This window comes from Danio rerio, chromosome 14 (genome assembly GCF_052040795.2).
Source record: "Danio rerio strain M-AB ecotype USA chromosome 14, GRCz13ab, whole genome shotgun sequence".
NCBI lineage: Eukaryota > Metazoa > Chordata > Actinopteri > Cypriniformes > Danionidae > Danio > Danio rerio.
The window spans coordinates 45,512,668-45,539,303 of NC_141034.1; the positions used below are offsets into that span (position 1 = coordinate 45,512,668).

At 38.2% G+C, this 26,636-nt stretch overlaps 2 protein-coding genes and 2 long non-coding RNA genes across 16 annotated transcripts in view; 2 read left to right on the top strand and 2 right to left on the bottom strand.

Annotated features, from left to right (window-relative positions):
- drp2 (dystrophin related protein 2) overlaps window positions 1-22,304 on the bottom strand; it is a 337,990-nt gene extending 315,686 nt beyond the window's left edge. For all 4 annotated transcript variants that reach the window (XR_015506813.1, XR_015944951.1, XM_087280550.1 and 1 more), the window contains exon 1: window positions 21,918-22,304. Coding sequence is in view for 1 of the 4 variants with exons in the window: in XM_087280548.1 (XP_087136674.1) it covers window positions 21,918-22,052 (135 nt within the window). In the remaining 3 variants the exon portion in view is untranslated. The remainder of the gene's footprint in view (window positions 1-21,917) is intronic.
- Window positions 1-26,636, bottom strand: part of cenpi (centromere protein I) — a 221,085-nt gene that overhangs the window by 169,437 nt on the left and 25,012 nt on the right. The window contains exons 18-21 of one of the 7 annotated variants that reach the window (XR_015506821.1): window positions 25,135-25,353; window positions 24,665-24,706; window positions 24,147-24,509; window positions 22,400-23,275 (exon numbers count right to left, since the gene is read on the bottom strand). The exons of 1 other annotated variant lie outside the window; for it this stretch is intronic. Coding sequence is in view for 1 of the 6 variants with exons in the window: in NM_001386250.2 (NP_001373179.2) it covers window positions 24,363-24,509; window positions 24,665-24,706; window positions 25,135-25,353 (408 nt within the window). In the remaining 5 variants the exon portion in view is untranslated. 7 annotated transcript variants of the gene reach the window in all.
- Window positions 16,865-20,468, top strand: LOC147840893 (uncharacterized). 4 transcript variants are annotated; one of them, XR_015507969.1, is made up of 6 exons: window positions 16,865-16,920; window positions 17,564-17,669; window positions 17,793-17,863; window positions 19,175-19,359; window positions 19,528-19,731; window positions 20,113-20,468. It is a non-coding gene; the product is annotated as an uncharacterized LOC147840893 (long non-coding RNA). The 4 variants fall into 4 exon arrangements; XR_015507971.1 differs by having other exon boundaries at window positions 17,793-17,859; XR_015507968.1 differs by lacking the exon at window positions 16,865-16,920 and having other exon boundaries at window positions 17,349-17,669.
- On the top strand, window positions 21,211-23,314 carry LOC147834025 (uncharacterized). Its single transcript, XR_015508027.1, has 2 exons — window positions 21,211-22,080; window positions 22,192-23,314. It is a non-coding gene; the product is annotated as an uncharacterized LOC147834025 (long non-coding RNA).

Genomic DNA, 26,636 nt, shown 5'->3' on the forward strand with positions numbered 1-26,636 from the left:
AAAAAAAAAAAATTCACTCATATTCCATGACTTGGATAAACTAATTTCGTGGGGATCACATGCTTATGATTGCTTGCAGCCGGCCCATCATTATTCAATTTATGAATCACCAATCAGACGATTCCTAAGCCACTATAATTACCCTAAGTTCCATATAACAGCCATTTTCATTTTGAAGAATCCCCCTTCCACCCCTACTCCTCCTCCTTTCCTAGATGGGTGGCACAGTGGCCCAGTGGTTAGCACTGTTCCCTCACAGTAAGAACGTCACTGGTTCTAGATCTTACCAAGCCAGCTGACATTTCTGTGCGGAGTTTACAAGTTCTCCCCATGCACACGTGGGTTTCCCCCGGGATCCTCGGTTTCCTCCCACAGTCCAAAAACATGCAACTTAAGTTAACTGACTAATCCAAATCGGCACCATAGACATGCCCCTAGTAAGTAGTTAACTCTTAAGAGCAATCCCTATCTGTTCATTACCTACAACAGCAGGAGAGTTCTTGAGGTCTATCTGAGCTCAAACTCCCCTCTCGCCTTGCAAACGGGAGGGAGCCCCGGGCTCGAGGATCTTATGAGCTCAGGGCCATCTCCCGGGACAGCGTGCCAAACAACCTTTACAATCAATCACCAGCTAAGTGTGAACTCTTGAATTCAATGTCTGGGATAATAGATCATTTAAAAATCCATGGTATTTAGAAAATGCAATGACTTGTGGGAAACCTGTATTATGTAATTTAATGTCCAATGGTCATTTAAAGGTGTTCACCAGCCGAAGCAAACTTTCCTGTTTTTAAAATATCAATGCAATACACAAATAGCAAATAAATATTACTACACAACAATGGCTGGTACATGGTTAAAAACTATAGTGCTCAACTTCATAAAGAAACATGCTAAGCATCCAAAACCGGTGCATTTGGGATGTTTTCAGTGCAAAGTGAAAAAGACACAAGGCTCACATTGCACTGCGCTGAACTTGAAAGAGAAAATATAGTCAGACTATACAAAACTCCAGCTCAAAGAAAGTCTACTCATTACATTTTAAAGTTTAATGTAAATGAGCAATTAACGATTCTTAACAGTGAAAACACAACACCTGAGTCAACATCTTTAGTGCGCCATTATTACCGCCTGTCCCCTATTCCAGCTGTCCTTTGTCGGTGTTAAAAAATGAGAAGCCATAAATATTTATTCAAGGAAGTTGCACAGCATTCTCCTCTAATCTCCCACGGCGTGCCAGTGTGTCTGACAAAACAGGAGAGCAAAGGTACATTCATTCATCAGTGCACCTGCGGATGACAGGGATGAAGAAATACTGCCGTTCCTCATTCAGACACGGGACGTCAGGCTGATAGACTTTGCTGGATGCCCGATATCTTTTCAGAGCACACATCTGTAATGCTGAGACAGTGGCGTCTCACTCCATAAACAAGTGAGCTGATAAAAGACAAAGAGTGACCAGGATTTCAGAGAAGTCACTCGATACAACTCTTACTTTATTCAACTCTGTCCTTAAATGACGAAACTCAATGTAGATTTCTGCTACATTTAACCCTTGTGTATTGTTCAAATTGACTACACTTTCGTTATGTTGGTGGCTGTTTTGCCCCACTGATTTCCAATATAATGACTTTTTTTGTTGCACTCATGACACCTAATAATTATGCATCCTTGTTTGTTGGTGGGTTTTTTCTCCCTCTTGACAAGAGCAAAGAATTCTGGCCCAGATTTGGCATAAAACTAGCTTAGCAGGCATTCATCCGGCTCTGGCATATAGCATGTGGGCCAAACATGGCCCAGGTTTGACAGAGGTGGCACCATATTTAAGGCGGCGCACAAGACATGGGCCAGATGTAAATTGTAGTATTTGGCCCAGATGTTAAAAATGTATATGTGGACCACGCAGGTTTGGTCTATCTCGACCCACATTTAAAATATATTTAAATAATTATTGAGTAAAGTACAGGGTGGGCCATTTATATGGACACACCTTAATAAAATGGGAATGGTTGGTGATATTGACGTCCTGTTTGTGGCACATTAGTATATGTGAGGGGGCAAACTTTTAATGATGGGTGGTGACCATGGTGGCCATTTTGAAGTCGGCCACCTTGGATCCAACTTTTGTTTTTTCAACAGGAAGAGGGTCATGACACATCAGACTTATTGGAAATTTCACAGGAAAAACAATGGTGTGCTTGGTTTTAACATAACTTTATTCTTGAAGATACAAGATGTGCAGCACCTGAAGCTACGGATACTGGAAGCCTGTGTTGGCCTTTCTCCTGCGGTGTTGCTATCAGTGTGTGATAGTGGGAGAAGAGGGTTGCATTGACAATCCAACATAATGGGCAGCACATTGAACATATTTTATAAGTGGTCAGAAACTTGTAAATAACTCATGAAGGAAACTTATGTTAAAACCAAGCACACCATTGTTTTTGTTGTGAAATTATACAAGACCTTTAATAGCCTTGGGCTTCAGGTTAACATAATATAATATCTCTGCCGCAAACACCGGAGTCTTTAAAAAAACACTCCTCTCCTTATTCTAGCTCCTAATTCTCTGAGCACTAACAGTTGCTTCGTATAATCAGCACTTCTTGTGTGTATTACCTCCTCTTCTTGAATTCCTGAATGCCTCCTCATGTGTAAGATGCTTTGGACAAGTGTCAGCTAAATGGCCAAATGTTTACACGCACACAAAATAAATAGATAAATTCCCATGGATTATTTATATACATATAGAATTTCAAATAAATACTCAATAATAAAATACATTGTGATAAGGAAAGATCCATGAGAACTCATAACACCCCTAATATATACACAATTGAAGTCAGAATTATTAGCCTCCGTTTGATTTTTGTTTTCTTTTTTAAATATTTCCCAAATGATGTTTAACAGAGCAAGGAAATTTTCACAGTATTACCTATATTTTTTTTTCTTCTGGAAAAAGTCATGTTTGTTTTATTTCGGCTAGAATAAAAGAAGTTTTTAATTTTTCAAAACCATTTTAAGGTTAAAATGATTAGCCCCTTTAAGCTATATTGTTTTTGACAGTCTACAGAACAAACCATCATTATACAATAACTTGCCTAATTACCCTAACCTGCCTAGTTAGCCTAATTAACCTAGTTAAGCATTTAAATGTCACTTTAAGCTGTATAGAAGTGTCTTGAAAAATAAATAGTAAAATATCATTTACTTTCATCATTACAAAGATAAAGTAAATCCAGAGCCGGAGTGGGACTCTTTTTCAGCCCTGGAGTTTCAAGCCTCAGACCGGCCCACCTCAGTTCACCACTGACTATATTAAAATAAGGTTATTTCCAATTCAGTTTCTAATTACACTAACACTATCACGTCTTTTTTTGAGAAAACAGCTTTTTTAGAACTTCAAATGTTCAACAACCCTTACAGTATTAAGTCTTAACAATAAAAATGAAAAAAAAAAATGTTACTCAGACAAGGACCGAACCCAGGTTGGCCGCGTCATAATCTAACATACAACCCACTGTACCAGAACAGCTGTACGTTGAATGGTGACTTATCTAGTTATATCATCAGCACAAGGCTACGAGAAAATAGATAAAAAGAGCAGAGCTGCGGTAAAATAATGAATAAGAATGCTGTGGTCAAGTAAATAAATAAATTATTTTTAAAAAGTGTGACTGCTGAGAGCAACAGATTCTGGAACTAGGGACACCGGCCCTCGCGGCCAAAAAACGGACCGGCCCAACGGGAATTCTCCCGGTCCTCCCGATTAGCCAATCCGGGCCTGAGCAAATCAGTCATTAGAGATAACTCTAATAGTTATTACAACTATTGTTTAGAAATGTGTTGTAAAAAAATCTTCTCTCCGTTAAACAGAAATTGGGGAAAAAATATACAGTTAATAATTCTGACTTCAACTGTGTGTGTGTGTGTGTGTGTGTGTGTGTGTGTGTGTGTGTGTGTATAACTACATCCTATGCATAAAACAACATCCTATCCACAGATGAGACCAAGATCCACTTGTACCAGAGTGATGGGAAGAGAAGAGTATGGAGAAAGAAAGGAACTGCTCATCATTCTAAGCAGTGAAGCATGGTGGTAGTAGTGACATGGCGTGGGCATGTATGCTTGTCAATGGATCTGGGTCTCTTGTATTTATTGATGATGTGACTGCTGACTAAAGCAGCAGGATGAATTCTGAAGTGTTTCAGGCAATATTTTCTGCTAATATTAAGCAAAATATTTCAGAACTCATTGGACAGTGCTTCACAGTGCAGATGGAGAATGACCCAAAGCATACTGCAAAAGCAACAAAAGAGTTTTTGAAGGGAAAGAAGTGGAATGTTATGCAATGGCCGAGTCAATCGCCTGACCTGAATCTGATTGAGCATGCATGAAGACAAAACTGAAGGTAAAATGCCTCAAGAACAAGCAGGAACTGAAGACATTTGGCCTGACAGGGCACCACCAGGAATGAAACCCACATCTATGCGTGATGTCTATGCATTCCAGACTTCAGGCTATAGTTGACTGCAAAGGATTTACAACCAAGTATTAAAAAGTGTAAGTTTGATTTAAGAATGTCCAATTACTTTTGGACCCTTAACAAGTGGGAGGCACATATGAAAACTTTTGTAATTTCTACAGCATTCATCTGATTTGGATGTAAATTAAAATCTGCAGGTAAAGCACATCCCGTTCGTTTAATTTCAAATCTATTGTGCTGGTGTATAAAGCCAAAAATGATAGAATTGTGTCAATGTCCAAATACACACACACACACACACACACTTTTACATTTTTTATCATCAATTAAATTTATTAAATATATTACTATTTATTAACTAATTTATTAAATTCATAATAGTGAATAGTAAAATTTATAGTCTATTGTGAAAAAATATTTCAATTTCAACTATTATTTTAAACTTTTTCATCAAATTAAATTGCAAAAAAAAAAAACTGCACTATACTGTAATATTTTTACTGTATCATAAAATAACTGCAATCTTGATGAGCAAAAAAGCAATCTAACCAGCCGAGGACATATTTTTTATGCTTTCAAAAAGTCAATATAAAAGTAATATAAAATAAATATTTAATTAGCCGATGCTTTTATCCAAAGTGCATTACAGTAACCTTACAGGAGGTACAAAGGGACTTGCACCATACAGAGATCGATTGAGCAAACTTTTGGTCACGAGCCCAGAGCTTTGCCCACTAAACCACACACACCACCTCCACAACATGTGCTTTGTGTTTTCTCTTTTCTCTCTCCAACCAATAAACGCGCACACACACACACACACACACACACACACACACACACACACACACACACACACACACACACACACACACACACACACACACACACACACACACAGAGAAAGTTGCTTGAAATAATACATCATTTTGGCATCACCTACACAATTGAGAATCCTGCAACTGCTGAAGACGAACTTTGCATCCTCATATCAATCCATATTTAGGACGCCTTTTGGAGTGTACGTCCATGCTAGGGGGTTTTTCGGGAGCCTTGCATTTGAGGCCATGCAGTACAAGGCAGTAAATAAAACCCATAAATGTGCCACTGCAGACAACCAGCAGACACCCAGCCTTTCAATGTTAATAGGAGAGCATTGGTTACCCGAGTTTAAATAATGGCCTCCTGCTTCTATCTCTGGGGTCAGGTACCCTAGGTGGCTGGATTTATGGAGTTAGCAAATTGCTTTTCTATCCTCACTCTTTGCGCCTCTTTCTGTCTGCTCATCCTTTCTTTCAACACAGCGCGTGATGATGGAAAGGAACAGGAGGGTGATTGGCCTGTTTTTCACTGGCGGAGAGCAGGACGTGTCTCAAGGCCAGGGGAAAGCAGAAAAGGTGCTCATCAAAGGCACAACTCTGCCGACACGTCCCATTACCGGGACATTTCTCACTAAACTAAAATGCTTTATTCCGGCATAGTTGGAGATGAGGCCAGCGGTGATGCTGCTGACAGTCAAGAGTGATTGTGATGGCCGAGGACGCGACTCCACTTTTCAACTCGATGCCGTATTTGCCATTTCCGTTGACTGCTGGTTCACTTTCTGAAAACTTTCCCACATGATCACCGTTTAATCCCTGGGGTTTCAAAAATGATAGGTAAAGGGACAGTACTGTGATGTTTGCCACTAGAGGGCGCACATTCATGACAAATAAAAGTGTAGTTTGATGACGACGTGACCATGTGTGGAATCGTGGAAGTTGTCCTCATTTGCCATTTCCATTGACTACTAGTTCATTTTCTCATAACATTTTTTACATTATCACAGTTTAATTCCTGGAGTTTCAAAAATTATAGTTAAACGCACAGTATTGTAATGTTTGCCACTAGAGGGCAAGCATTCATAACAAATAAAAGCGTAGTTTGATGATGAAGTGACTGAGTGTGGAATCATGGGAGTTGTCTTCATTTGCTATTTCCCTTGACTGCAAGTCCACTTTCTCACAACATTTCTAACATTATCACAGTTTAATCCATGGGGTTTTGAAAACTATAGTTAAAAAGGCAAAGTACTGTAATAGTTGCCACTAGAGGGCACGCATTCATAACAAATAAAAGCGCAGTTTGCTGACAACGTGACAGAGTGTGGAATCGCCAACCTGATTTCACCTATAGGACATCGTCCTGGATTAACATCTGTGTTGAACCTGGAACAACATTCCAATCAGCCAATCAGATTTAAGATACGTTTACCCCTTACGTTGATGCCTACGGTTAGGTTTATGCACTTTTACATGATTGTTATCCAACTATTCCCCTCTGATTCTGATTTTAGGAATACTTTACAGTTATTGTTGGGTTTAGGGGTAGGGAATAGGTATGGAGTAGATTAGTGAACAAAAATGATGTTCCAGAATCAATATATATGTTAATGCAGGATCGCATCGGACTTGGCAAAATCATGACGTGCGTGTGGAATCATGGGAGTTGTCATCTTCATTTGCCATTTCCCTTGACTGCTGGTTCACTTTCTGAAAACATTTCCCACATTACCACAGTTTAACTATTGGGATTTCGAAAAAGCGCAATAATGTTTGCCACTAGAGGACCAATACACTACAGCCAACCCAATTCACCTATAGCTCATACCTTTGTGCTGTTGGGGAAACCGGAGCAAAACCCACGCTAACATGGGGAGAACAAGCAAACACCACACAGAAATGCCAACTGACCCAGCCAGGACTCAAACCAGCAACCTTCCTGCTACGAGACAACCACTGTCTGAGCCACCATGCCATTTTAGAAGAACTTTCAGGTATATATCACGTTATTTTAAGTGAACTACAGTGTCCTGCATACACTAGTGGAAAAAAACACTATATCTGGTGTCTGAATAATTTTTGTCTCGACTCCATATCCTATCACGACTAGGGCAAACAGATGCCATGGGATTCCAAGCAAAAAACATCAAAAGCCAGCCAGGAGGAAAACATGATTACCAATTTATATAACCAATATAATACAGTCTGAACTTGAAAACTCACTCAAAACTCAATAGATTTGTTTATCACAGCCTTGGCAAGGTGCTGTATTGATATTCATCAAACATTAGAGTCGGGGGTTTGTTCCAGTCCCATAACTTATTCTTAACGCTATTCTTTTTCCGCCTCGCAAGCGCTGCCGTTTCCTTCAGGAAATGCAAATCTAGTTTATTTAACACACATTGAATTACGGTGCACAGTATCAGCAGAGCCTTCCTACCAAATTTTGAATACGCTCCTAAAAGTTCACCATAACTCCTGACATTTTTAGATCATCCTCTAAGTGAGGCAAAACAAGGCAAACTCCCCCTGATGCTGCTTTGTGTACAAGGCGTCGTCTGAGTAAATAAATAATGTAGTCCGAAAAGCACAGGCTGATGATGTGCAGAGGGAAAACAAAATCACCAAGAAAATGAGTTACAATTTACAGGTGTAGTGGCACACACTGCACCAATAAATGTTCTTGTCAAAACACATTTCAAAACCGTGTCATCACACAACACTCGCTGTACATCACACATTCACGATGACGACCGCAAGCGGGGGAATGGACATGACCAGTCCGGGAGGAACATTTTGAAAGAAATGTATTTTCAGATTACACAAAATGATTGGAAATTCATGGTTCACACCGTCTGAAACAAAGGAATTTCCATTTTCAATCCTTCGTGATTACTTGGGCTGGTATTTTCGAAAATCTTTTATAGAGATGGCCATGGAGGATTTGCAATTGTAAATCAGGTAGCAGCTATTGGAATTTAAGGGATTTAATAAATGATATTCAGTTGTGTACAGAAGACTTTTATTTAGAACGCAACCAGAGAAATCTACAGTGTGTTCTAATGTGTTTACTCTTTGTTATATTGCAGCCATTTGATAAAATCATTTAAAGAGCCCCTATTAAGCATTAAAAAGGTCATATTCTGGTTGCATGCAACAGTCTGGCATGCATGCAAGGTCAAAATATACTTTCATTATCTTATAATATGTTTTTATTTTACCTAATTATTCCAACAGCTCCCATGTGATTGGTTCAGCGATTCATTTGTTCCCAAACCCCTCCTTAGCACGATGCTAATCTGCACTGATTGGTCTAATGACCCAGTCTATTGCGATTGGTTGATTGCATTCAGTGAGAGACTGAGAAAAATGCCCACCACGGCTTATCAACATTGTTAAAGTAGTCAGAGTGCAGAGTGTATGTGTGAGCCCAATGCAGGAGTGCATTAAAGCAGTGCAGTTTAACACCAGCACATTGCTCTATTCTTAACCATGTCATACATTCAGTATTAATCCACACAGTGGCAAAAGCAGAACTATTTTAAAACCTGACCGCTGCACGTGCGTAGGAACAGCTGACGGTGGTCATAGCAAATGGCACAATGGCAGTGGATCACGAGCACACAAACGCATTTAAATCCGTAAACAAAGCAGCACACGCCGCATTTTCAACAAGGTTTTATACGCGATATGAGAATATAAAGACTTAACCAGATACAGTGCGGTTAGAAGTAAAAAACACAATTAAATACAAAATTTGCAAGCTAGAGAAAACAAGGAGGCAACCATTTTAATTGCACTTAAGTTACTTACACTTCTGAAATGGAGGAAGAAACTGATCCATGAACTGTGCACTGTAAAGTTCCTGTCAAGCTCTGACAAAGTCCCCTGCATCAATAGTCTTTTCTGATCCTTCCTTTAACAAACAGCCGAAAACCCCCCAATTGTAAGCATATAGATCCCTGAAGCACTCGCCAGGAAAATGACGGGAACACAGCACAAGGCTGGGGCGATAATGCTGAGGTATTTTTGCAAAAATTAAGTTCAACCACTGACTCTTCACAGCCTCATCTTTGGGATTAGGAAAATAACACAAACTTTCCCTAACACTTCAGAGCACAGCTTCCTCACAACATGACTCAACAGGGATCTGCTACAGTGTTTGTCTTCCTTGTTTTTCTACAGTGTTTGTGAGCAGGGGGTTCAATTTTCTTAGGTCTGCGTGCCCAACAAATGGGCGAGGCTCGAGTTCCTTATCGACATCAAGCCGGCATGGCTAAAGACTCAATAATAGCAGCGATTTATTCAAACCACTATGAGTCGACTCTTTTATAGGTGAATCAATAGTTTTAAACATGGCACACCTTTAGATTTAAGCCTTAGCTGGATATTTCACTTCTCTTAGAGCTGTTACACTGCATGAAGGGTCATTTTCAAAAACCCATAATAGGGGCTCTTTAAGTTCATTTTCCCCTCAATGTACACCCTGCACCCCATATTGACAGAAAAACAAAGAATTGTTGAACTTTTTGCTTAATAAAATAGAAAAACTGAAATATCACATGGTCCTAAGTATTCAGACGCTTTGCATAGTATTTATTAGAAGCATTCTGTCCATCCTCTGCCAGTCCTCTTTGCAGATCTTCTCCAGTTCTGTCAGGTCAAACATTGGTGGGCAGCTATTTTTAGGTCTCTCCAGAAATGCTCAATTGGGTTCAAGTCAGGGCTCTGGCTGGGCCATTCAAGAACAGTCACAGAATTGTTGTGAAGCCACTCCATCGTTATTTTAGCTGTGCAGTCTAGGTCCTGAGCACCGTGGAGAAGGTTTTCGTCCATGAAATCCCTGTACTTGGCCGCATTCATCTTTCCCTCAATTGCAACCATTCATCCTGTCCCTTCAGCTGAAAAACACCCCTTGTAAGGTCTCAGATATACAGGTGTGTGGCTTTCCTAATCAAGTCTAATCAGAAAAATCAAACACAACTGGACTCAAATGAAGTTGTAGAACCATCTCTGAGATGATCAGAAGAAATGGACAGCACCCGAGTTAAATATATGAGTGTCACACCAAAGGGGCTAAATACTTAAAACCATGTGATATTTCAGTTTTTCTTTTTAATAAATCAGCAAAAATGTCAATCAATTTGGTCCTGATTTTACATTAATGAGAAAAAATAAACTTAAATGATTTTAGGAAATGGCTGCAATATAACAGAGTGAAAAATACTTTTCGTGTCCGCTGTACATTCCCTATAGCAATTCTATGACTTTCCATCACTTTGTACATTTCCTGGGCCTAGAAATCCCACATTTAAAAGGTTGGGTTTCCATGAACATAAAGCCATTGCCAGCAAAGCAAAGGGATGAACATGTATGGAAAAAACTGGTTAGAAACAGAGGAGAGGCTTGTGACAGTGGCATAAACTTTGAATGACATGTGCGAATAACAAAGAGGATGAGCTGATAACTCGGGCTGATGACTCTTGATCATTTCGGCAGGATCAGTGTCTATCTAAAGCTCAGATGGGGCTAGACACTTATTACTTTTCCTCTTTTTGTGGCTGTTTAGCATGATCTGCCACCAGCTCCAAAGGCTGCCGGCATTTCAAAGAACATCAAAGCAGGAGTCACAATAGCACTTTTAAAGGAGCCCCAACCTCATATTACACTACTGTGACACGGCATTGGAAATTTATGAACGTGACGCTGAGACAAATGTCAAAACCCACACACATTTGGCTTTCATAAAGGAAAGTTGGAACGAAGAGAGGTGGGGAATTCGACTGAATTCTAATAATTTCAAAGAGCAAAGAAACGCAGCTGGAAACATTTTCCAGCAACTGACAATTTTGAAAGTTTCTACATTTGTGAACTGCTCTTACTGTTGAGAAAGAACAATTCCAAAGCAGCGGCTATACTTATTGAAATCAAAAATATACAGTTCAAGATTTCCAAATTTACAAGGCAGTCTCTTCAAAAAAAAGTTCAACAATAGCTATTCAATACCATTTTTACTGTATGCTGGACAGTTAGGCCGTACTCACACTAGGTACAGTTGCCTCGAACCGGGCCAAAGCACGCTTGTCCCCCCTCCCATCTCGCCCGACGGCCCGCACTCACACCACAAATGGGCCTCGGCACGCTTACGTCATCGCTGCTGCGCTGTTCAGTGAGAAGCACTCTCTCACTCAGCAGCACAGTGGAGATTTCTCTAGTTATATCATTTCAGTCGTTTGTTATGCAGTGACATGCAGTCAAATATTACGGCAAACAGTCCTTAAGGATGCGGTGACACGCAGTCAGATATTTCGCCGAACAGATCCGCCACTTTTGGCGCTCATAAACAATCATAAAGTCCTCGTGCTGCAGAAATGAGGAGGTCTGCTGAAGCTGCGCAGCTGTCGTGCTGTGAGGAGTTCTCATCTTTAATAAACTATGGCAGTGTGCCTTCACTGAACAGTAAGAATGAATAATAAATCCATATGAAACAGTCCCTTAAAAGTCACGTCTCGCTTTCAGTTTCGGGCTTTGGCGCGTTTTGCACTCAGACACAAGCGTGCCGTGCCAAAGCCCAAGTGAACCGCACTCAGGCACACCTCTTCCAACCGGCCAAGTGAACCGTGCTTGAGCCCGATTCAGTGCACTCACACTTCTCAAACGATCCGGGAAACAGGCCTGGGCATGGTACGGATGGCATAGTGTGAGTAGGCCCTCTCATTGAAAAGTAGTACATTAGAGTCAGGGGCACCACTAGAAGGGGGAAAGTAAGGATGATTCTAGGGGCCCACGCTGTTTTGGAGGACCCAGAGATATTATTAGGGACTCTTCAGAAACAAACCACCCCTCTCTTCACTTTCATCCGCGATACCATCCCTACCTCCCATGCTTCACTTTCATCCGTGATCCCCATCTCTCCCCCGTGCTTCGGTTGTTGCTAGATCGGATATGGTTGCGGCTGGAAGTTAACCAGAATTATTTGTATTATTTATTAAATTTCACATTTATTGTATTTTATTAACATCTACCCCTACCCCAACCCTAAACAGTAACATAAAAACAGTAGTTGCACAGAGTATTGTTCATGCTATCTATTAAATTACCCAATAAATTGTATTTTTTAATGCTTACCCCCACCCCAACCCTAAACCCAACCATCACAGTACTGTTAAAATATGAAATATTGTTATACAGTGTCATAAAAAATGCTGCTATATTGATGTGCATATCGCCCTTCCAGCCAGCTGTGTATCAACATCCTTACTCTCCCTGTGCTACACTTTCACCCGCGGCATCATCCCCACAACACCTGCGTCTGCGACACTGCATCCTCCGTCACTTTTGTCTGTGGCACCCCCACTCTTCACTTTCGTCCTCTACCCCATGAAATGTTTTCATAGGCCCGTATCGGCCAGCGCCGCCCCTGATTACAGTCCTGCATTCCTTCTTTAAAAAGTAACTAAATATATTACTTAGTTACTTATTAAGTAAAGTAATGCAATAGATTACTTTTTCTCACCGGAGCTTGGCTTGCTTGTTTGTAATATCATTCATTCATTTGTTCATTCATTTTATTAGGGGTTGCCACAGTGGAATGAACTCTTCCGAGTTTTTGTTTTACGCAGTGGATGCCCTTAGAGCTGCAACCTAGTACTGGGAAACACCCATACACTCTCGCATTCATACGCACTCATACACTATGGCCAATTTTGTTTACCCAATTCACCCATGGCGAATATCTTTGGACTGTGGAGGAAACCAGAGCACCCAGAGGAAACCCACACCACAACAAAGGGAGAACATGCAAACTCCACAGAGAAATGCCAACTGGTCCAGCAGGGACACGAACCAGCGACCTTTTTACTGCAAGGCTACTATGCTAACCACTGAGCCACCATGCCACCCTTGTATGGCTGGTCAAAATGGAAAAAATGCGACCGCAATAATTATGTTCCATATTGAATGATAACAAAATATATTTCGATTTTTCGAAGTTGTTAATGTTTCCGGAATTAAGATTGACTTATTTTTTTGACTGAAGCCACAAAAATTAGAGGGTCCATTAAATGGCATAACACATTTTCGGCTGATAAATTTTCGGTGGCCAAAAATTTGGTACATCTTTAATATCAACACACTTCTAGATTAGCATTGTTGCACATTTCTGCTGTGTGATTAGAGTGAAAAAGTCCAGAGCTTATCATTGTCATTGGGGCAAACTTAACCAATAAGCAAGGTAAGCGGCCACCTAGGGCCTCAGGAAATCTGAGGGCCCCCAATAAATATCTAGAAGTATTAATTTTACCTATAATCTATACGGCTATAACATTGTTTTCTACCATAGTTTGTTTAGTGAGAATTAAACAAGTACAATTTTAACTTAAATATTATTCAATATACAATCAAATGTAATATTATTATAATAATGTAATGTTAATAATAATAATATTACAAAATAAAATGTCCATTATGGAGCAGTCCAGCAGACACATTTATAAAGAAAAATATTTATTATTTTTAGTTGTAAATTCATTTCAAGAAAAGTTATTTAAAATGTAGAGATTGCATTAATTTAAAATGTTGAAAAGAAGATTAAGTGATATAAAAGATAGCAATATAAAAAACATTAAAGTAGAAAAGGTGCATTTCAGGACTTGGGCCCTATGGCTGGAAATGCTTAGGGCCTCAAAATCACTAAATCTGCTCCTGATTGTTATTGATCAATTTTAAATCGCAATTGGATATAATATCATTTATATCGAGCCAGCCCTACACCCTTGGTTATAATAATATAAACAAATTGACAAGTGTACGACTTTGTATACAAAAAGTAAAATGTTAAGTGAAGAAACCTCATGCTGAAGGAAATGTACAGTGAATTTACATCTGTGCAACTGTGCTGCCTTTCTAGACTGCATAAAGAAAAGAATGAATGACACAAAGTTAAACACTCTTCATCAGCTATTATTTTGATTTTACATTTCATTTTTTATTAATTTTAAGAGAATAAGCTGAATTTGGTTATGTGCAGGTGAGATGAGTACATGTAGAGTAGGCCTCAGCTAACTCTGGTGGGGAAAATTGGGTTCAGGGGGAAACAAAATGATGGCTGAAATGATGAATGAAAAACAGTCCACAGTGAAGAATATACAAATGTCCAAAAAATAAAAATCCAAAGTACCAAAGAAACAACAAAATAAAGATGAATATATATATATATATATATATATATATATATATATATATATATATATATATATATATATATATATATATATATATATATATATATATATATACAGTTGAAGTCAGAATTACTAGCCCCCCCCCCTGCTTATTTTTCCCCAACTTCTGATTAACAGAGATTTGTTTCAACACATTTCTAATCATAATAGTTTTAATAACTCATCTCTAATAACTGATTTATTTTATCTTCGTCATGATGACAGTAAATCATATTTGACTAGATACTTTTCAAGACACTTTTATACAGCTTAAAGTGACACTTAAAGGCTTAACTGTGTAGGTTAGGGTATAATGATGGTTTGTTCTGTAGACTATCAAAAAAAGATTTAGCCCCCAAATAGGGGCTAATAATTTGACCTAAAAATTGATTTTGAAAAAATTAAAAACTGCTTTTATTCTAGCCGAAATAAGACTTTCTCCTGAAGAAAAAAATGTTATCAGACATACTGTGAAAATTTCCTTGCTCTGTTAAACATAATTTGGAAAATACAGAAAAACAAAAAAACAAAAACAAAATGGGGCTAATACTTCTGACTTCAAATTGTATTCTGTGTACAAAAACAAAGGATTTACAATATACATACAAGGGAGTTTGCTCGATGTACCCCTGTAACACTCTCACTGATTTGGTTAACACACAAAGGTCTTGGGCTTTAGCCGCTGCTTTTTCAGGCGAAACTCCCGCCTTTTTTTGGGACCTACCACTCATAAGGTAAGTATCAGATATGTCAAAACTAATTTACACACAAACACTTAACACATAGTTAGAATTTAAACAATTATACTTTTCCACAATCCCTTAAACAATTCCAATATTTAATTTGATTCAAGCACTTAATCGTTAAACACAAATATAACATTTAAGCTTGAACCACAGTACACAAAACAAATTTGCAAGTCCTCCTGATTTCTCTCAACACTGGGACGGGATGCTGTTAAGCAATGTATATAAAAAGTTAAAGTAACTGGCATTACTTTTATGGAAAAATTAACTGATATGTTCTCTTGTAAGAAAAAAAAAGTAATGCATTCCATTACATTAGTTACTTGAAAAAGCAATCTTTTTGTATAACATACTTATTTTTTCCTGGTAAAGCATTACCCTAACACTGATACATTCAGTCACTTAAAACCTATTGTTTCCTATACTACGGATACTGAGTCTCAAGCAAAACACATCAACCATACAGTCCAGAAGAATTAATCACTACTTAAGACTGCTGGGCTGGTCCCAACACTCACACTTGTGATCCCAGTCAATTTGGAGAAACCCACAGTATGTGTGCAAGATAGACAGTTAGTACTACAGTGTTGTTCACACTTGAAATGTTAAACAGAACCAGGAATTTATCTACTGCACACAAAGTTCTTCTACAAAGTGACACATTCCAGACTGATTTATTTATCTGCAATGTGTGCACCGCAACTAAGAACAGCAAAACTAGGCAGCCTGTTTGTGATTGTCATGGTCACATTTTGTGATATGGCTTGTTTTTGATTCAATTACATAATTTGGTCCATATCTCAGTGGACTTGTTCCCCCTGTTTGGTACACACCAGTATTCAGACGGCAACAATCACATTTTTATAAGTGAACAGCAGAGCAATTGCACCAATGTTTGTTTTAATAGAACCAAATCAGCAAGTGTGAATCCAAAATCTAAAACCACTTCACAATGATTTCTGAGGCCAAGCGCAGCCAATCGTTCATCATGTTCAGAAATGAATGTGCCCCTTAAATACAAGATGTCCCAGATAGCAGGCAGTAATCGGCCCGAGCTCGGCTGCCCTCCGGCGCCTCCGGCTCCGACTCGGCATCGGCGAGTGTTATCCGGGCCGAGTGCGGCCCGCAGCTCGCTCGCGCACATGCGGTTGTGATGCGGCTGTAAAGCACTGGCCCGATTCCGGTCAACCATATGGCAACCGATTAAGGCTGATGGCAACCGATTAAGTTCTTATTTTATCTAGTAATCTGTTAGCTCCACGTTTAATGATAATTTGAGAAAATATTCATGGTACAATAGCAAAAAAAAAAAAAAAAAAAAAAAAGAATATTTAGTGTGGATGGTCGCAATGTTTAGACGCAAACAAAACAATATTATTTATAAATAGATTATACATGTCATCTAGAGAAAAACTATGTAAAATTCGCTTATTTTTGAGATAGCACGCTCCTGTGCTGACTGTTTTTGTTTTAAAGCAGAAGTTGGTTTCATAATAAACACATGCGTGACTAAACTCATGATCCACACTCCAATCCAGACGGTGGCGGTAATGCTCCAAAAAGCTGGTTGTCAACCACCATGGCACGAAGATCACAAGAAGAAAAAGTTTGGTTTTTTTAAAGACTTCACGTGGATTCAGGTCAGAGAGGTAAGCTTTTTACTGCTTGTGTACTGTATAATTAGCGAATTTAGAGCTTAAAACATTTCCACGGTGTTTGGTTGTAACAGCGTTTAGTAATTTAAAACAGTTTGATACGAAATGTAACTTGCTTTAAGAAACACGACTGGAGCTAATGTATGCTAACGCTAACAGTTACAAACACGTCTGAAAGTTCCTTTTCCTTTTACACAATGTTGGATTGTAACGTGTGTAGTAACTGAAAACTATTTTAATTATTTTAAAGAAACATGAAACGAATTTGTGTGTATGCTAACTTTGCGTTAAAGAAAGTTTCTGTAGACGAATCCATTAACTAACTTGGCAAAACGTGTTGAAAACAAACAGCTGAAATGGTTTATTGTTATTGGCTATCATCATCAAACATTTTTCACAATGGTAGGTTAATCTTCATGGGTACAGAATAATGCATGTGCTTGACCATCTTACAAATCTATGTCTCAGATTCATAAGGCTGTCACTCTGCATGAATCTCCGAATAAATCTTGTGCAACCTTCTGTGTACTGATTATTTACATTATAGGTATTATATGCATTAATTAACTTTGATAGTATTTCAGGATTTGAACTTTTCTTTACGGGAGGTTAACAACAATGTGATGTTTTATTATAGATGCATATGAGGAAGCTCGACTCAAACATCCACACGCAACTGTGATTTCTGACTGGTAGACAGATGAGGATGATGATCGCCTGTCATACATCTAAAGACAGAACAGGTTTGTTTGCAATTATTTTAAACACATACTGTCAACATAATGTCATTGATCTAATACAACCTGTGAGTTTTGCCCTGGCACTATACTAAAGTGATTTTTGTTTTGTAAATGTATCTGATCAAGGGACAGTATAGACACATCTATACCGTGATGAAGAAAAATTACTTGGAACAAAGAGGCTGGATAAAAGGCAGGTATGAAGATTTCAGAAATCAATGCAGCACCACAAGTACCATCACCATCAATGACTATGGCAGAAATCTTAAGACCACCATCAAGATGCACAGATACTGTACATTCCAGTACACCAGGCGTGTCCAAACTATGGCCCGCGAGGCTTTTTATAAATATCAATAGAATCTGGCCCGCTATACAAAAATGAACGTAATTCAATAAATAACCACCGGGTGTCGCTATTACATGCATTCAATTAAGCAGCAGTTCTTGTTATGATCTATATACCTATCTATCTGTCTGTCTGTCTGTCCATCTATCTATCTACACACAGTTGAAGTCTGAATTATTTGCCCCTCATTGATTTATTTCTTCTTTTTTTAAATATTTCCCAAATGATGTTTAACAGAGCAAGAACATTTTTACAGTATGTCTGATAATATTTTTTCTTTTGGAGAAAGACTTATGTTTTATTTCGGCTAGAATAAAAAGCGGTTTAAATTTTTTTATGAACCATTTTAAGGTCAAAACTATTAGCCCCTTAAGTCTTCAGAACAAACCATTGTTATAAAATAACTTGCCTAATTACCTTAACTTGACTAGTTAACTTGATTAACCTAGTCAAGGCTTTAAATGTCACTTTAAGCTGTATAGAAGTGTCTTAAAAATATCTAGTCAAATATTATTTACTGTCATCATGGCAAAGATAAAATAAATCAGTTATTAGAAATGAGTTACTAAAACTAATATGTTCAGAAATGTGTGGAAATTTTTTTTTTAACTCCGTTAAACAGAAATTGGGGAAAAAATAAACGGTGGCTAATAATTTAGGGGGGCTAACAATTCTGACTTCAACTGTATTTTTATATATATATATATATATAATATATATATATATATATAAATATATATATATATATATATATATATATATATATATATATATATATATATATATATATATATATATATATGTGTGTGTGTGTGTGTGTGTGTGTCTGTGTGATGTATGTAAAATTTGGCCCGCCACAACGTTTGTTTTTTTGCATCTGGCCCTCGGCCCAAAAAGTTTGGACACTCCTGCAGTACACCTATGAACATTTACAGTCTTTGTTCTAGTGCAGTTTGAGATCAAGATAGAACTTATTGCATCTCATGATGTCTTTGTAAGAATTGAAGACATCACTAAATTTGTTAAGGTTTAATGCAGCTAGAAAGTAAAGATCAACTAGAGAATATCAGCAGTGTCTAACCCACTGTTGTATTTACAGAAGTTGTATGAGAATAAGCTACAGGTTGATTTATACTAATCTGTTATTTTTCTTTTTTAGCACGACTGACTGAAGTTTTAAAATCATGCAACGTCATAAAGCAGCAGCTGGGCCTGATTCTCACAAAACCAAAACAGACGTGATGAAATTCCAGATGTAAACACATTTGACCTTCCTTTGGCCAATTTGATTTAGAAAAGCTTGAAAATCAACTAAAGGAGCAGCCCAAACAAATGAAGAAACTGGTAAGTTCAAGCTCTTGCTAATTTCAAACTGTTTTAAGTTTATTTGTTTTTTTTTTATTGTTTTTTTTTTGCTTTGTAGGTAGCCTACTTTTTCCTAATTTTTTCTTATTTTTTTTTTTACATTTTTACTTGTTCACTACTAATTATCTGTTTATCTTTTAATCACAGATGGAGTGAGGACAAATGTCCATACCACGCCACTGATAAAGAAGTGGAAAAATGCATTACAAGGTAGCTACAACTTGCCCCTGACAGGGATGGAGGAAGAAAGAAGAGAAAGCTAATGTGTCAAATGTCTACATCACTATTTTGTTTTATTTTTTAAACAACATTTTAAGTGTATTAGGATGTTCCCTGATACTTGAACAATTTGTTTCTTTCATTTGCATTTATATATATATATATGTATATGTATATATGTGTGTGTGTGTGTGTATATATGTATAGTATGTATGTACGTGTGTGCGCCAAATTCTGAAGAAACATCTTGATACATTTTTAATAAACGTAATACAAATAAAATTATAAATATAAATTGCACAGGACGTGTATATATATGAAATGTATAATCATCTCACTCATGTCTTGCTGTTTGTGCAATTGATTTTGTTCAAGTTTGTTTAAAAATAAGTTTGATTTTATACTTCTGCAATTATATATATATATATATATATATATATATATATATATATATATATATATATGTTTGTTTGTTTATTATTATTTTAATGTTTTATTAAAAAATGTTTCAAGATGTTTCTTCAGAATTCTGCAGTACTTTTTACAAGTTTGACTTGAATATTTTACGGATTGTCATTGGTATTTTTAAGATGTTTCTTGCTATATCTTAAATTGGTTTCTATATTTAGGTTTATATAAAATTTAGCTGTTTGTACAAATTTTTAATTCAAGTCTATTGGGAAAACAGGGTTGTTTTAAAAACATCTGTGTTTGTGTGTAATTTTTAGATTTTTTGTTTAAATCTTTCTGTGTGTCTTTATTGTGTTGTTTTATTGTTGTTTTTATATTGATATTCTTGTGCACTACAAAATTATTTATAAAATTTTAGTACTGTTTTTTTCTTGCAATCAATAAACGTTTAACATTTATTTATTTTGTAATTTGTCTGATTATTTTCGTTACAGAATATGTATGCAGTTTGCACTTTATTCAAAGGTTAAACGCAGTGCTTACACTGTGTGTTTACATTATAGCCTGTGTTTGCTGTTATATAAATTCAAATGGTTGTAATACCATATATCAAGTACCAATGTAATACCAAAAGGTTTTATAAGGTGTAAAAATACGGAGTCGCGCCAGCTCCGGGCCGCAGCGCACATTACCCTCGCGCCGATTCCGGCGCGGATGCGCAGCGTCGGCTCGCTTACGGCCGCCGCATCTGGCCCGCTTGATTCGGGCCGGAATCGGGCAGTGAGTCCACAGGCATCCGGCCCGAGTCCGGCAGCCGGAGTTGGGCCGAGGGGTAAGTCTCCGGCAGGCGACAATCTAGCCGGAACTGGCCCGAGTGTATTTTGCTATCTGGGGTCAAGGAAATCTGAAGAGCAAGTTTATAATTTAATAAATCGTGCTCTATAAACTTAATAAGATATCATATACTTTATGTAAAACTGTTCCACATATTGGAGCTGAGATGAGTTTAACTGCTTAAAAGCACTGTCATTCACAGAGACTACTTGACATGCATTTACAAATTACTTTAAAAATGCAATGTATTAAAAAATAATAAAACTTGCTAAAAGGTTACTTTTACAACACAATTCTGCATCTCATTCATTGGTTAATTAAATGTCCTACGAACGCACACTTGTGGCAAATACAGGAAATACATTTAACAGACAAGTGGTCAAGTCCACAAGTGTGGGTATTGTAACAGTCTCTGAGTGTAGTCTGATACAGGCAATGCATGCTCAGTATAAACATTAGCTCAATTCATTCACAACCATATTCAACCATGTTTCATGTTAACACGGGAGATAAATGTGTTTACTTTACAATTCTGGATTATGCGACAGTATAGTGCTTCATCCTCTAAACATTTAACCAACAAACACACAAACCTTGGTACAAGCTGCATTATTCCTAGACTAGTTAGCCAAAACCTGTTCTGTCTAAATATGAATTAATCTCAGATGCCAAGCGACTGCTGAGGGCAGTAAATGCAACACAAACTGCATTTTTTTTCCTTAAATCCACCAATTTCTACCTCAAAAGTACCAAAGGAGCAGCTTAGCGAAACATCAATCGATCCTAACCAGAACTGCTAATTCTTTAACGATTCCCATCCCGAGTGAACAGCGTCAACTTGAATGAGCGTAGAAAGTCTAATTTAAGCGTCTTATATGCAAGATATTAGTCTTAAAGCATTGGGAAAGACGGTAAACCACAAAATGCCATGACACAGACACAAGAAAGCTTTAAGAATGACAGTTATCATCGGGCCTTTGCATTAATAATAACGGACATCACAAGCTTAATTTGACGCGCGTCTCCAAATTGAAAGCATCCCCACACTTGTCGAGCTCAGCAAACAGGCTTACCTTTTTCTCCGGAAAACTGCGAAAGTGAAGCACTTCAGATTCCCATTTTACACTGACGCTCAGGCGAAAGCTTCGGGATGAGAGTATTGAAGAAGTGATGAACGGACAGTCGGCGGTGAACGAATAATCTCTCATACATGAACGAGGACGTCAGCCGAGCGAGGTAAACCGCGTAGTTCAGCGCTCGCGGAATTCATCGTGTTGAAGTTGCACATCTGCCTCAATTCGTGATTAAGCATCAGCTGTAATCCCGCGAATTCTTCATTCACTCCAGGTGAAGTTTGCTGGACGGCATCGTGACCGAAAACAGTACGACACACCGAGGATCTCCAGAGCCCGTCAGAAACGCGGAGCTGTGTGATGCGAGTTGAAGACGCTCACATTTATGAGGCGAGCTGTAAAACGCAAAGCCGTAGAGCTTTTGCTCTCGCTGCCTTGATGCTGAGATTTCCTAGGAAGTTACCTCAGGGATGCTTACAGTGTTTCTGTGGAAAACAATGGTCTTTATTGATTTTTAAAGAAGCAGTCTTTATGGGATTTGATTTAGTGAGAAGCAGACTATGTATATTCTTTACATAACAAACCCCAGCCTATTTAAATGATTGATAAGAACCTGTTCAATGACAATAACAGAAACGTATTTTCAACTATTCCCAGCAAGAATTTTGTTTTTAAAAGATGTCTAATAGACGTCTAAACAGTCGTCTTGGCTAAGAATAAACCAAAACTAGTCATGAAAAAAACAGAAATTAATAACTACACATTTAAAATCTGTCTATTTAACTAGTCTACTTTTGGGCTATTCTTAGATGTCTATTAGATTATCACTGACAGCATAAACTTAGCTTTGCTTTAGTTAAGCTATCTACGTTTAGATGTTTATTAGTATTTTTTTAAAGTCTAAGAGATGTCTAATAGATATCCAAACAAATATGGCTTGGCTAAAGCAAGGCTAAATTTGAGCTGACAGTGAACATCTAATCGACATTTAAAAAAAAAAAAAAAAAAAAAGTTGTACCACTACATATGCAAAGTCAGTCTACTCTGTATTCCATGACTAGTCTAGTTTTGATCTATTCTAAGATATCTATTAGATTTTCACTGGCAGCCCAAGTTTAGCCTTGTTTTAGCCAAGCTGTCTACATTTAGGTGTCCATTAGACGTCTAATAAACACAACATTGTTTGCTGGGTTCAGGTCATAATCAAATACACTTTTTTAACAACATTTATCAGTACAATCAGGCTTTAAATATTAAAAACTATACATGGGTCAAATATACACAGGCTCAATAGGTTATTTAATAGTAGGCAAATCCAGTAGGTCCTTCAGTTAAAGCAGGAGTGTCCAAACTCGGTCCTGGAGGGCCGGTGTCCTCAACAATTTAGCTCGCAACCCTAATCAAACACACCTGAACCAGCTAATCAGGCTCTTGCTAGCACACAGGTCTCAAACTTGATTCCTGGAGGGCTGCAGGGGCACAGTTTTGCTCCAACCCTATTCAAAGACAACTGATCCAACTAATCAAGGCGTTCAAGACTACTAGACACTATTAAACAGGTGTGAGTAGGAGCTAAACCAAGCTGCAGCCCTTCAGGAATTGAGTTCGAGATCATTGTACTAGAACAGGGGTGGTCAACCCTGTTCCTGGAGAGCCACCTTCCTGCAGATTTCAGTTGCAACCCATATCAAACACACCTGCCTGTAATTATCACATGGTGTTCAGGTCCTCATTAATTGGTTCAGGTGTGTTTGATATGGGTTGCAACTGAAATCTGCAGGAAGGTGGCTCTCCAGGAACAGGGTTGGCCACCCCTGTACTAGAAGCTTATCCTAGAAACTTCCTGGCAGGTGTGTTGAAGCAAGTTGGAGCTAAACTATGCAAGAGACCGGCCCTCCAGGACTGAGTTTGGACATGAGTTAAAGGGATAGTTCACCCAAAACTGAAAATTGTCACTGTTTATTTGCCCCAAACCTGTTTGATTTACTTTCTTTTGTTGAACACAAGATATTTTAAAGAAAGCTGGAAACTTGTAAACATTGACGTACATAGCATGTTTTTCCTACTATGGAAGTCAATGGCTACAGTTTTTCAGCTTTCTTCAAAAGATCTTCTTTAGAGTTTAACAGAAACTACTTGAAGGAGAATAAATGGAGTAAATGTTCATTTTTGGGTGAACTATCCCTTTAAAACACATCAGCTAATGGCTGAAACACTACTGGAACTCACACTGGAACAAAGGATTTATTATTAACAGCGAAACAAATGTAGAGCCTTATTGTTTAAATGAATAATATACAAGCTGTCAATCTTAGACATGAAAATATCACAATGTTTAAGTTCTGTTTTCTCTGCACAAAAGAAAGCAAGCAAAAAGGCTACATATACACAAGACTGGAAAGCAACACAACGGCTTGTAATGTACAGTTCGTATTTACAGGTTTGTCAGTGACAATTCTGACTCAAGGGCTGCCTGTCATCTTGACTACTCGATGACGGACCGTGGCCAGTGTTGGTCCGAATAAAGTTGTTGAGTCCATCAAAGCCCTGATTAAAGAGAAACTCCATGTACCAGTTCCAGTACTTCCCGGTCTGCAAAGATGAAAAGAACAGTTACTTCAGCCTGGGGTACAGTAATCAGTACATGATTAAATCAAATCAAGCTCCCGTGTTGATTAAAAAATAATACACACACCAGACACTCATCGAAGACGTTTTAATAAAAGCAGATGATATAACGTTAGTACCTTTATGGAACCGAGATCCACATCCTTCCGCTCCGGCCAACACTGATAAAGACAACATAAATATTCATCATTCTCCCCCTTCTGCTTTAAATCTCTGTAGTACACACTGCTGAATGTTGCAGTCGGACCAAAAAAAGGTACTTGTATTATTAAAGATGATGAAAATTCCAGTCTCACACAGCTTCCATGAATAATAAAATGTGATTCTGTATTAATGGATCCTCTATAAAAGATGCATTAATACCACATTTATCTCCTTGTCCAATCCTAAAGTTATTAGTGAAAAATGGAGGCTCTGCTGTCCCCAGTAGTGACACAAGGCTTTGCACTTGATGTAATATAATCATCTAATTAGCTTGTGCAGCCGAGTCTTACTCCTTCGCTTCAAACGCTATGACAAGTCAAGCATCGCTGTGCCATTACCGGCTCTTGTGCTTTTAAATGTCGCCATGCGAGAATATCTCACTCACCCGCTGATGAAACTCGATGGCGTAGCTGAAAAGCGCCGGATGGTGGATGATGTCGAAACAGCACCAGGGTTCTGCTATTTTGCTCAGAGCGATCAGATCCTTGTTGATTTCCAGGTCTGAACCAGGGATGCACCACTGGGAATTCCACATGGAGTTCACCATGGTTTGAAGGTTCCGGTTAAACTCCTTGTATGCGTTTCTGCTAATGTGGAACGTTTGCTGCAATACAGGAGAATATACTTAAGATTTGAAGTGGATCAAAAAAGTTTTCAAAATTGTCCTAAAGCAAGAATGAAGGTGTAATTGTTAAAGAAAAACTGACAATGTTTTGATCCATATAAACTGTGTTTAATATTAAAGTTACAAACAATTTAATTGTTCTGAAACTGACTTACACTCACTGGCCACTTTATTAGATATACCTTAAAAGTACTGGGTTGGACCCCTTTTTCCTTCAGAACTGCCTTAATCCTTTGTGGCATAGATTCAACAAGGTATAATATTCCTCAGAGATTTTGGTCCATATTGACATGATAGCATCACGCAGTTGCTGCATATTTGTCGGCTGTTCGTCCATAATGGAAATCTTCCCAAAGGTGCTCTATTGGAATGAGATCTGGTGACTGTGGAGGCCATTTGAGTACAGTGAATTCGTCATGTTTAAGAAACCAGTCACGCTCCTTAACACGCAATTTATGACATGGCGCGATATCCTGCTGGAAGTAGCAGAAGATGGGTACACTGTGGTCATAAAGGGATGGACATGGTCAGCAACAATACTCAGATAGACTGCGGAATTGACACAATGCTCAGTTGGTACTACTAGGCCCAAAGTGTGCCAAGAAAATATCCCCTACACCATAACACCACCACCAGCCTGAACCCTTGATACAAGTTGATACATGTTGTTGACACCAAATTCTGACCATACCATCCGAATATCGCAGCAAAAATCGAGACTCATCAGACTTCTTAGCTGACAGCAGTGACACCCGGTGTGGTCTTCTGCTGCCGTAGCCAAGGTACGACGTGTTGTGCATTCAGAGATGCTTTTCTACATACCTCTTGAGTGTGAAAATCCCAATAGATCAGCAGTTTCTAAAATACTCAGACCAGCCCGTCTGGCACTAACAACCATGCCACATTTAAAGTCACTTAAATCACCTTTGTCCCTCATTCTGATGCTTGGTTTGAACTGCAGCAGATCGTCTTGACCATGTCTACATGCCTAAATGCATAGACATGATGCCATGTGATTGGCATTTGTGTTAACAAGCAGTTGGTCGGGTGTACCTAATAAAGTGGCAAGTGAGTGTAGTTCAGGGCATAGTTCACCAAAAATGAAAGTGTACTCTCCAATAACTCAACCTCAAGTGCTTCACAATTTAGTTTTTCCTGTTAAACAAACCATTTTATGGAAACCAGTAGCCACAAACAACCATAGTAGGAAAAAATACTATGAAAGTGATTGGTTAACAATTTCAACATTCTTTAAAATACCA